General features: G+C 39.6%; 1 protein-coding gene across 11 annotated transcripts in view; it reads right to left on the minus strand.

Moving 5' to 3' along the window:
- CUX1 (cut like homeobox 1) overlaps positions 1–12,067 on the minus strand; it is a 287,680-nt gene that overhangs the window by 103,417 nt on the left and 172,196 nt on the right. For all 11 annotated transcript variants that reach the window (XM_075518105.1, XM_075518102.1, XM_075518101.1 and 8 more), the window contains exon 9: positions 2,899–2,947. In XM_075518105.1, coding sequence (XP_075374220.1) covers positions 2,899–2,947 — 49 coding nt within the window. The remainder of the gene's footprint in view (positions 1–2,898; positions 2,948–12,067) is intronic.

Consider the following 12,067-nt stretch of genomic DNA (forward strand, 5'->3'; position numbering starts at 1 on the left):
TTTGAGGATCCAAATGAGGAAAAAACAGTGGGAGAAGAGAGGTGATGGAGTCTGAAGACTAAGAAGAATGGTCCACACTTCACCCAACAGGACACAAGGGTGGGAGTTACAACATCAACTCTGTCCCCATGGCTTTCATCACCCAGAATACGGACACCTGGATCAACATCAATGAGTACATCCACCCTCTTGTTACTGCAGAACTGGAGAGGGAGATGGCATCCCCACCTCTTAAAGAGTCAGAGAGGTGTCCTCACATAAAGCAAGGGAAGTTCAGAAATGCCAGCTCTGATTTAAAAAGGGCAGTAACTAAGAAAGGGATTTTCAAGAAATATCAGGTATTTAAAAATTTACAGCCAATATTTTTCACATTTTCAGTGGAAACATTTTGCTGTTCTGTAAATTTCTGCTCCAAATCCCAGTCGTTTGGGTCAGTGTTAATTCCAGAGCAGCAAAACATCACATCAAAATCAGCAAGGCAGTCTATCCTCAAAGTAGGAGTCATGCTGAGGATTACTCTTTAAAGGTAGCCTTAATAATAGGGAATAAGTACTTACTGAAATGGTAAAAGGAAATGTTAATTTAACTATTAAATACATAATTGTGTTAAGTACTTGTTTCTGCAATTGTAACACTTCAGCCTGATGCAAACTCACTTTCAGGCCTGTGCAATGGATTTAATTTCTTCCAATTTTTTTTTTCAACTATAAAGAGGTAAAACACAGGAATTACTGCTACAAAGATTACTTAGTTATAACTTATAGAAGTGTTTTATAAAGGCAAAGCATGACCCAAGACAAGGACTATGGGCATGTTTCAGCAAATCAGCTGAGCTACTCCAGCAGCTCGCTGCTCCCGCTCCTCCACCGGTGAACTTTCCCTTCCCTGTCTCCTCCGAGGCCGCAGGCTCCCCTCGCGTCCCTCATCTCGGCGCTGCTGCTTCTCCGACGTTTTGTTGAGCTGCCTCAATTTGCTAAACCCACAGAAAACAAACCTGGCCCCTTCACCCCAAATTCAGGCTTTTCTGCAGTTACTGAGCTCAATGGACTCAATGAAGGGTCCCTCAATTGCAAAAGCTGCTGTTAGGGAGGGGACGGGATCAAAGCAGCCGGGAGGGGGAAGCAGAGGAGGGAGAGATGGGGAAAGGGGAGATAGAATCACCTCTTCTGGCTTTACAACAGCTTAGATGAATTGCACGCTGATGTTTACATACAGATTCAGAGTTTGCTGCATTACAACCAAACTAAGGGTTATGCACATAAGCAGTTACAGATTTTGACTAATTTAAAAAAACCCCAGTAAAGTAAAAAAAAAATCCCAGATAGCACGTTTCTTCCAGTTAGATAGGAAAATATCTTTAGCATTTCTGTATAAATAGATATATTCCATTTTAGTATGGCAATGAGGGAATCAGAAATACCTGTTCTTTAACTACAACCACCTTTCTACTCCGAGAAAAGAAAGAACCTACCAGGTAAATCATTGCTACAACTTTGCAAAACATATTGCCTTTGCAAAAATCACAAAATAATTCTACCAAAACATCTTTAACACCTGCATAATTTCTAAAAAGTCTACATATTTTCAAATAATTACTAGCACTTTCATAAATATTTAACGCTGTCTACAAAAGTTCTCTGTGCCAAAATACCCACTGTGCAAACCCCAGTTTTCTTTTACTGACTACTGAATCAACGCAACAACTTACAAATCTGCCTTCTGCTTCATTAGTATTTTTCCAATTTATAAAGAACTCATGTAAAGGACACTGTACTTGCTATACTTGTCAGCTGCACCAGGGGAGTGTAGGGGCTGAAAGCTGATCCAGCAAAAGGAAAAAGACAAAACAGCAGCTGGAGGGGGGGTTATTTTTCAACAGGATGAGTGACCTGGTCTGGCTCATTGTGGAGCCTGGTGTGGCTCCACAACCACTACTGACAGCACGAGGCGTGCAGCAAGACCGCATGGGGGGCAAGGGGGTGCAACTAATTCTTCCGGAAGCGAGCTGCTCTTAGGTAAGCTTCAACTGGATTATAAAACCATAACCTGAGAGACTTAAGATCTGTAATCTCTGATTTTACCTGACAGAGGGATTAATGAAGCTCACTGATAAGCAAATGCCTGGTTGAGGTTTCCCTCTGTGAAACCATCGCCCGTTGCATGTATCACCTGTGAATCCTGCATGTCCATACACATCTCCTTCATCACCTCAAATAGCCACTCAAAGTACAGACTGGACCTGAAGGGCACTTTGCTTGGGTGTTCAGTTTGGGTTTTTTGAAACTTTTTATTTTAAAAAGTTCCATACTATTGTGCCACTTTCTTGGGTGTGTGTGCACTGTGAGGGAATGTGGGAGAGACATTTCACGGTCTACCAAATTAGCATCTGCAGGAACAAATTACAATTTCTTTGTTCTCCTGCATGGCACAGTCTGATCCAACCCCTGCTAAAAATTAATACGTCAATAAAACTTATCAGAATAGGAAGGAAAAAGAAAAGTCCAGAGAAGTCCACAAAAGCTGGAGCTGCAGCAGCAGGTCAGGCCTCCCTAGGTCAGGTAGAGGCCCTTTAATTTGGGTAAATCAGTTAGCTGCGTTTCCGAGTAGGAGCCAACATGATGGATTTAGAAACATAAACCCAAGAATAACTATAGTGGGAAACTTAAGTTTAAATTATTAGAAGGTAAATATATGGCAAGCACTACTCTACTGTGCATACAATCCTTACAGAGTATCCCTAAAGAGCTGTACTTTTCTCTAAAATTTGCATATTTTCTTACTCTACACAGTTATGACTGTTAAGTGCATATAAAAGAACTGTCATGAAATCCAAAAGAGAAGAAAAAAAAAATCAAAGTCACACTTAGAATTTTATGAGGGACTCATTTAAAATCTTACCTGATTTGCTCTTTCAAGGTCTGTCATGATCATCTCGATTTCATCAGCCCTGCGAGAACAAGAGAGCAGAAGTACTGTTATCACATGAAGAATGCCTGCTATATGAGTTCATGCACAGTACAATTGCAACATTCATACAAACAATACCAATTTTCAGTATTTTTTTAAAAGGACACAGTAAGACTGATCAGCTAATCTTTTGACTGGTGAAATCCTCTTGGGTTTCAGCTCTGTGGACTGGTTTGCAGGTCTCCCATTCCTTTGCCTTTTCCCTCTTTGCAACGAAATAAGCGTATCGATATCTGCGCATATTCATTAGATCTTTGAAGATCTTACTCCCCAACCTTCTGCAGAAGAGCAGTGTCATCTTTCCTACTTGCAAAGGTGCTTCACAAGTGATAATTATGGAGAAGTCAAAGACTACAAGTCAACTACTTGTATACGCATACACAAAAGAAGCCTGTTACTCTTCTGTTTCAGTGTGCCTAGAAGTTTTGTTCTAAATTTGGCTAAAAAAAAAATATCGCGTGGTCAAAAAGACCAAGAAATTTAATTTTACAGTATGCAGAAAAGAGTTTTTTGACACAAATTTATGAAACTCTAAATTTAGACTCAGGCTCTTAATGCACTTTATAAAGCTGAATAGGAAAGTTAAAAGGTTGAAAACTGTACAAATAGTCAAGGAAAAATAGATTCTTCACATACATGTGATAGGTGGCAGCTACCGGCCCCGACCCTTTAAAAAACCCAGCATTTCTAAGACTTCACTCACGCAGATGGATCCACTCCTTAAGCAATCTTTTTGTATCGTCATGCTGAATCATGGGCAAGTATTTCACACTCATGCTCTCACCTGTGAAAGGTACCAGGAAAAGGGCCACCAGACCTAAAAGTATGTTCTCTATCAATATAATAAGACATATTACTTCTCCCCAGACATTTTGCCTGTCTTATATCTCTGGACCATATGGAAGCAATAAACACTATCCTCATCTCCTATGAACGGCAGCTTTAACCAGCAAGTCCTTTTGCAATCTGCCAACACCATAATGTCTGTGTTTTGTTTTTAATCTGTAGCAGATCATTATCAGTAAAAGCTGTGAAATACTGGAATTCCCTTACTCTGCTGATGCAGAAAAGTCAGGGTTTGTTTTTCGGCTGATCCCACAGAAGATCCATTTTTCTACACAGGTGTTTGCTGGGAAAGATGGTTAATTGAAGTACATCAGGGTACTGGCACACTCGACACTGGATCATTACACTGAATATTGACTTACTCTTCAACAGCATTTTAGGTTTCTGCGTGCACACTTAGGGAAATGCAGTGAAAGATCATAATAAGTAAATGTGTATGTATATAAATTAATGGAAAATTATTTTTAATTACAGCCTTTAATGTTGTCGGGGCAACATGAACTGCCTTCTGAAAAAATCTTTTGGACAATAATGGAAAACAGATTAACATGTGTTTTCTTGTGCAGGGGAAGTTAATGTGCTCTTACACTGGAAAGAAATCATGCACATGATGTTTTGAATGAATAATAAATAATAGATATTAGTTACCGAACTGAACAATCACTCCTTGGGCAAATAAGGATTCAAAGTGTGCAGGGAGTAGCCAGAAGACTAACCTGGACAGGTTAATGTAAGCCTACAATAACACTTTCTATCTCTTTCGCCTGTGTAGTTGTAAAACATCTTTCGCTTTAGACTCCAGCCCCAAAATACTTGTTAACCCACTTATGGAAATTACAGTATTTCACATGGAAAAGATGTCCCCAAGACCATGCAAGTGACCCCATTATGTATCTGTAACAGAGATAAGAGGGAAGAGAGCATCCTAATGCACCAAAAAAAAAAAAAAAAGTTTCCCAGCATTTTACAAATATTTTTAGCCAGGATAGTTTAAGGATCCTCTTTATATAAGCTTATGCATTCAGGCTGAATTTATGTGTGAATGCCTCAGGTTATATGGAGCCAGTAAATGATGTCTGGATTATGTCACATGCCTCCCAGATCAGAGCTGGGAATGTCCCATCCCAACACACCAGCTACAGCTTAAGCAAATCCAGTTTCTGCTTGCTTCTCTGTAGGGTTTGGAGAACAAGAAAATCACTGCCTTTCCTCCCAAACAGGGGGTACCAGGTATCAGCCAAAGGTCTGAAAAACTGCAGAACCTGAGAAGAGCGAAGGACTCAGAAGCGCAGAATCCTCAGACTGGGAGAGGACGAGTGCCCTGCTTTGGGAGCAGAAGGGTTGTTTTTCACTTCAGCCAAGGGAACTTTTTTTTGGAGAAAAGATGACGACTCTGATGCAGAAGAGATGAGCAGGAAGTGGCAGAAGTGTGAGGGGGTCTGGACCCATCTAAGGACCATCAGCCACCTTTAAAGGTCATAGAGGCAAGTGAAGGCAGCCAAGGTTAGGGAAACAGATGAAGACAGCAGAGCGAGAGAAGGAACAGAGGGATGTCCCAGGCCAAAGGACCAAGGGGAGACAGGACCAAGAGCAGCAAAGCAGAAGAGCACGCCGGGCCAACGGAAAGGTGCGTGGCTGCCAGTAAAAGGCGCTGAAACAGAGGACGGTGCCTGAAAAACGAGGTGAAGGACTCAGGACAATCTTGTATTTAAAATGGACAGAAGTATTAATACCGGTATTTGTATGCCATTTCATCTGGGGTCAGGATTTAAGAGCTCTATTACAGCACTGGTATACGCAGCCAATTACAAAAAAAAGCGACCAAGGATATAGAACGCCATAAAAATGACATTTCTGCCCTTCAGCGCACACAGATAATTCTGACTGAATCCAGTAGAAGTGTCAAACTGTAGCCAAGGGCAAAACTGTCCCTTTGTCCTTGTATCCAGACACACCAGCTGACTGATCCTGAACTCCCCTTTCCCTCGTACATTTTTTTCTACCTAGCTTTTCCTCACACAATCTGTCTCCACACACCTAATAAAAGGATGCAACATCTCCAAAAGAATTCAAGCAAAACATCTCCAGCAGTCTGCACACCAATGAAGGTTAATGCTGCAACCATAACTGTTATCTTTAAGTAAAGTAATGAATTAAATTACTCTGTATTCTTTCCTAGCACAAGTGTCAACAGCATTCAGAAGAATCTTCAAAAGGAATTCAGCCTTTTCATTTTAAAAGCTCAACTACCACATCAGTAGCTGGCACTCAGCAGTCTCAAATCACTTATTTGAGAAAGTCTCTAATAGGTACATTCACTGTTTGCTCAGCAGAAGTATTTATTATAAAATAAATTACAGTTCTCACACCTTTTATGCACTCACAGAAACAACTTGCATTGATTTATTGTTTACAAAGCACCGTGTTGAATTCAAACCTGCAAGGTACAAGGAAACTCCACTTTGGCTCACTGAATTAGTCCCACACAGGTCATTTTTGATGTATTCACCATCCGCCACATTTGCTCATTTTCAGCCCTTCCTATTTTAATATTTCTCTGTATTTCAACGGAACTACTTGACAGGCAAAATACCATCCAGCTCAAGGCTGCCGGCGTCTTGTCCTGCAGGTTTTCACTGAAAATCTCGTGGGAACCTTGAAGGGAACAATGGCCAAGTTTAGCAAATCTGTGGTTATACTGACCCTAAATTTCTGACCAAGGTCATTCCATGTGAACTAAACTCACTTATGAGAGACACAGATCTGATGATTTTACTTTTAACTTTCTTCGCTCCCGAAGCAACACGCGACTTGGCCTCTTGTGGAGTGCCTGGATTCCCCCGTCACCCCAAGAGCTGAAGGCAAGGAGAAAACCCCCAAAGTTCTGTCTTTCTTCAGACAGATACAGAGAATGAGGGTAATCAGTAACAAGACGACCTTTTGCTAAAATATAAAATACACTGATATTTACGGTGTTTTACAGCAGATTTCTACATTGCAACCCAACATTATTCAGGGTTTGTCAAGGGTGATACTTTCTTAACATTAAAACTGATCATGAGAAAAAGAGTGGGTAAAAGCTGTTTTCAGGAACAAATATTATCTTCCCTGTGTTTTCTCATTCCACAGATAGTATAATCATTTATCTGATCTAATTCCTTATAATCTCTGTGTTGGAGGAAAAGTAATCATGTAAGCAAGACAGTTCTTCAGTCTGTATTACACTTGTTGTAAGTTTCTACACTTTCAGGCTAAGGAATTTAGGAAATGAGATATTAAGCCCAAGCGTTTGGAGCTACAGAATAAGCATCACCAAGTAAAAAGAATCTGAACTGTTGAAACAGCATGACCATGAAATATTCTATTATTTCTTCTCTTGCTGCTGTGTTTGAAGTGAAAAACAAAACGCATTAAAAGCTATAGATTTTACAAGGTATAAGCTTTTACCAGTCACAAAAGAGCTCTCAAAGCTAACATGCCATCTATAAAAAAACAACTTAAGGAGTTTTAAAAAAAACGACCCCACTTTTCAATTCAATTGCTTATGGGAAATAAAAACTGCAGAAAGGCTCAATTTTCTTAAGATCAAGACAACCGATTAGGTTTGAACAGCATAACAAGCAAGCAAATTCAAGAACTGGTAACATGGAGAAAGCTCAGTTCCTTTTCTAAATAAAATTAAATCAGATGAAAACCCTAAACACCATGAAGCTATTCACTTGCAAGCAAGAAGAATCTGGACTTTATGATTAAAATCCAGTTGATCCAACTCCTTCATTTAGATACTAGCTTAAAGAGGCAGAAACAATTCCTTTTTTATTAACATGACAAGTGAATGGTTTGCCAAATCTCGTGGCTACAGCCCCCTAAACATTCAAACTTACTGAACCTTGAAGGAAACTGCTGTTGGATTCTTTATACATGGAAGAACTGAAAAATACAGATGACACTTTTGAAATTGCAGTCAGTGGCACGGCCAAGAAACTTCACTAGCAGGGCAGATTAATATTTTCGTTTGGCAAAAAACAAACAACATTTTTTCCCACACATTTGTTTTCTTTAAAAACATGTAGAAGTTTACTGGTCAGAGCAAACGGCATATGGAGCCACTGGGGCTTGTTAAAATGTTCTAATTACTAAAACATTTACACAGGCAATTTCAAACTAAAAGCATACATTATCAACTAATGTGCATTTATGTTTAATTAAGGAAAAAAAGAAAAATCCTACTTGTAACATGTGTCTGTGATCGTCACAGAGCAGATTTTGGCCAAATTTGGTAAACGTCTTAGCCTCTTAAAATTAGAGCCAGTATAACCTGGTACTTTGTTAGCATAAGACAAAATATGAAGAGTTATTTGGGACATTTGGGAGGGGAAGAAAAGAAGGAGAAGGGCCAGAGCATTAAAAAAAAAAAGTGCAAAAAAAAAAAAGTGCCGTGCATTGAATTTTTTCAAGTGTCAATAAAATTTTTATCAGGGAAGGTTCCTGGGTCTAGGAAGTAATTTCGGATCACTAAACAACGTCAAAATTGCCTGCAGCCCAATGATCACGGCATTCACTCAGGGCACAAGAGCATTCCAGCATTTGAATATTCAATTTTATTTTTTCTTTAAGCAAAAAAGAAGGATGACAAATTCCCTACCCAAATTCAAGATTCTTTCTAAGCTCTGCTGGTAGACACCCTCATCTAATCCCTGCAAATCAGTGACAATGCCTGTGGTGCCTGTGGTGCTGGCTTGCTTAATTTCTAGGAAAGAAAGAAGAACCAAATACTTTCTTTGAAGCTCTTAGAAAGTTTCCAATAGAAGGTAATATAAAAACCCCACTAATTCTATTTTTCTTGCACCTTATGACTCTCACTGTACACATAGTTTAGGCATTTTTAGAATTCATAATGATTCTAATCCAACAAACACCCATATTAGATAAATCCACCTTTATTTCTCATACAACCTCCAAAAGTAATAGACACAAGGGCTGCACAAAGAAAGAAAAAAATGTTATTTCAGCATAACCAGTACAGCACGTCAAAGGGAAAGAACTCACATACTTTTTATTACTAAGTTCTCAAATCTACTTTTCAAATTGCAAGAGCTATAGGTTAATATTTTCTTTCACAGCAACCCTCTAAGGATCTTCAGATCAGATAATCCTTTTTCCAATGTCATATAAATCCAGGCCTCTTGTAAAAGAATTTCTCTGTTCAGGGATTCATAAATCCACCAACTTTAGTAATGAATTGGGTGTTTCCTTTCCTAGGAACTCAATTGAAGAAAAAATCCTCTCTCTGCTAAGCAGGGAAACACTGAAGGCTTTAAATTGAGAGATCAAAGAAACGCTGGTTTCAGGTGCTCCAGCGATTACACAATACGTCGTCTGGATTAACCTGGGGAATGGTTAAATGTCCACTGTACATTGTCCAGACCCCTCTTTGCAGTTATCCTATACTAAATCAAGTTCCTCCCCTAGCAAAAAGGAGAGAGACTCAATGCTAACTTTTCCAGGTTTTTTTGGTTTTATTAGAATTAATTATTGTTTCCTCTCCTTGCTAGCCTTGTTTCCGTGCAGTACACTGCTACAGATTCAAGCCAAAAAAATAAACTAAATCTCATGCAAAGCACACCAGGTTAGTATCGCAAGTACCAGGATCAAGCCGTTGCACCAGCTGCAGGTATGCTCTTCAAATAAACGATGTTCTAGGCACTTAAAAGATGTCAAGTGATCATCAAATATTGATAAAGGTTAAAGAAACTGCTTATAAAGCCCAAGATATTGAGCAATACCTGGACAATACAAGACAAGAATCATCTTGATTGTTAGAAGGAAAAGACCCTATAGAATAAAACATCTTTCAGTCCGTAGAAAAACTGCTTTCCAAGAAAACCTGCACAGCACTTTGTTTTCTCTTTCATGGCTTAAGTCAGGATTTCAAGGATAAGAAAATCATGTTTGCAATTACAAAGTTTTAAACACAACAGAAATCGGCTTTATTCCAGTGATACACTAGGGAGCAGAGTTTCTAAAGATCAGCAGTGTTTTCTTAATCATTTCTACAGAGAGAAATTGATATGAGTGACACTAATTGATATGCTCAATAAAATATAAAGAGAAAAAATAAGAATTATATATAACAGATAATATCAACTCATAGAACCCCAGAGCTGCAATTCCCGTAGTGTTACGCACACATGACCTTGGCACACTTTGCAAACACTTTGCATGAAGAACGCTTCATGTAAGCAGCTGGAATAAAGAAAAGGTGTATTAAAAAGTAGCCCAATATTTAAATAGATAGTACATCTTTTTTATTTGATGACAATACTATTTTCTTAGGTGGCACATATTTACATATACTGCACTACAGCCAATATGAATCTTAGCTCCCCATACTCCTCAATCCTCCATTTAAACACCTCTTACTCAACTTTCATTGTGTTTTTCTCTCCACAAGAATAGTCTGTCGTGAACTCTGTGTCCAGCCATCACACTGCCCGTTACAGAAAGGAAAAGAAATGCAATAAATCCTTGTTCTCCTGGTCTCATGATCAAACATGTCCTCTTTCACAATGTATTTTTGCTTTACCCTGCAAAGCCCTATGAGTAGTGTTGAAATCAGTAATTAGGAGTGTCCAGATTTGGATCATTCTGGGTTTCCTCCCACCTGAGACAATCCTTTGGGCCATAGAGGAGTTCACAGACGGCTGTTGAAACACGAGACATTTTTTATACCTGAAATCTGCAGAAACAAATAACCTTGTTTAGACAGACCTAAAAATCAGTTTCCACTAACTTCTGCGGGAGCTGGTGAGTAGTTTGCAACGTCATGAGCTGTGGGCTCATGCTCCTGCTGGTTCTAGTACTGGCAGGCAAAGAGAGGAGTCCCTGCAATTCCGTTCTGGTGTAATCACTTTGACCTGCCTTTAGAGACTCTGGAGAAAAGGAGAAAGAACTTTCTGATGTTTAATTTTTGAGGTATATATGCCTGAATCCCACCTGCATTAATGTCCTGAGATTGAGATACTGCACCAGTATCAGTATGAACACACCAGATTTGCAGGATCAAGTCCTCAGGGCGAGGAACACAATCTCCAGGCTCAGGTTATGCTGAATATTCACGCTCAGAGGAGCCGATTTAGAAAAACAAACATTTCCAGCTGCCTTCCTGGCCACTGCCAGTCTGCACTGTGCTATGCCCTGGGTAGCAGGAGTCACTGCCTGATCCAATACCACGGCTCCGAGGATTTTCTAACAATGCAAGATGACACAGATGCGGCAAACTCTCTATTTCCTAGTGCCTCCTGTTACAAATTGAAAGAGCTTGCTGCAATTCCCCTCTCCTGACTTCAGTTGATTCAATACCGTACCAGAATTTAAACACAGACACCCTTCCCTCTCCCTCACTTGCACACAAAGCATATCAAAAGCATGGAATTACTCCTGACTTGGCCTTGAGCAGCCAACATGATGTCAATTTTACATGTTTTATAAAGCAACAGCATGTAGAAAGCAACTCAAATGCAGGTCATATCAAGCATGTGACCCACAGAGCAATCAAAGACTGCCTGAAACTGTCATTCAAGGTTCAATCATCTTCTTGCAGGAAAAATGAAACATCTGTGGCCCAGAGAATTAAGTTATGTATTGCATAATTCATCTGGTGTCTGCCACAGCAGCCATTTTAATGCTCGAGTGATAAACATGTTTGATTATTTTTGTTTTGTTTCCTGTCGCCTCCATGGTATTTCCATTTATCTACCCATACTACAACGCATAATGGAGATAACAAATATACAAAACAGTGTTATAGTTGGCTGATAAGACGTGGGAAATCAGCAGTCTTATTAATCACATTAAGGCAGCATCATTATTAAACCTTATGTTCCCTGTAATTGTACTCATTTTGGTTCTTTTGGGTACACTCTGTAGTTAGATTTGATGATGAAATCATTGTTTCCCAGGGATCCAGACATGAGCTTTGGAAGTCTTTCTAGTAGAAAGCTGCTCTCCTCATCCAGAAAGCAAGTTCCTCTGTTTCCTAGGTTTTCCATCCCCTCATTTCTTTTTGATCCCGACATAAGCAGGAGGAACGTGCATCTCATACCAGACAGTGCAGAGGACCCCTCTCTGTTCACTTACTCCACTAGTGGGGTTGTGGTCCGCACTGTGAGAAACCCTAATCCAAAGCATCCCTTGCAAGTCATTTTGGGAAGTGATTGTTTTATTAATGGTACCTTAGTTCAATTTACTCCCA

This window comes from Mycteria americana, chromosome 15 (assembly GCF_035582795.1).
Source record: "Mycteria americana isolate JAX WOST 10 ecotype Jacksonville Zoo and Gardens chromosome 15, USCA_MyAme_1.0, whole genome shotgun sequence".
In the NCBI taxonomy this organism is placed as follows: Eukaryota; Metazoa; Chordata; class Aves; order Ciconiiformes; family Ciconiidae; genus Mycteria; species Mycteria americana.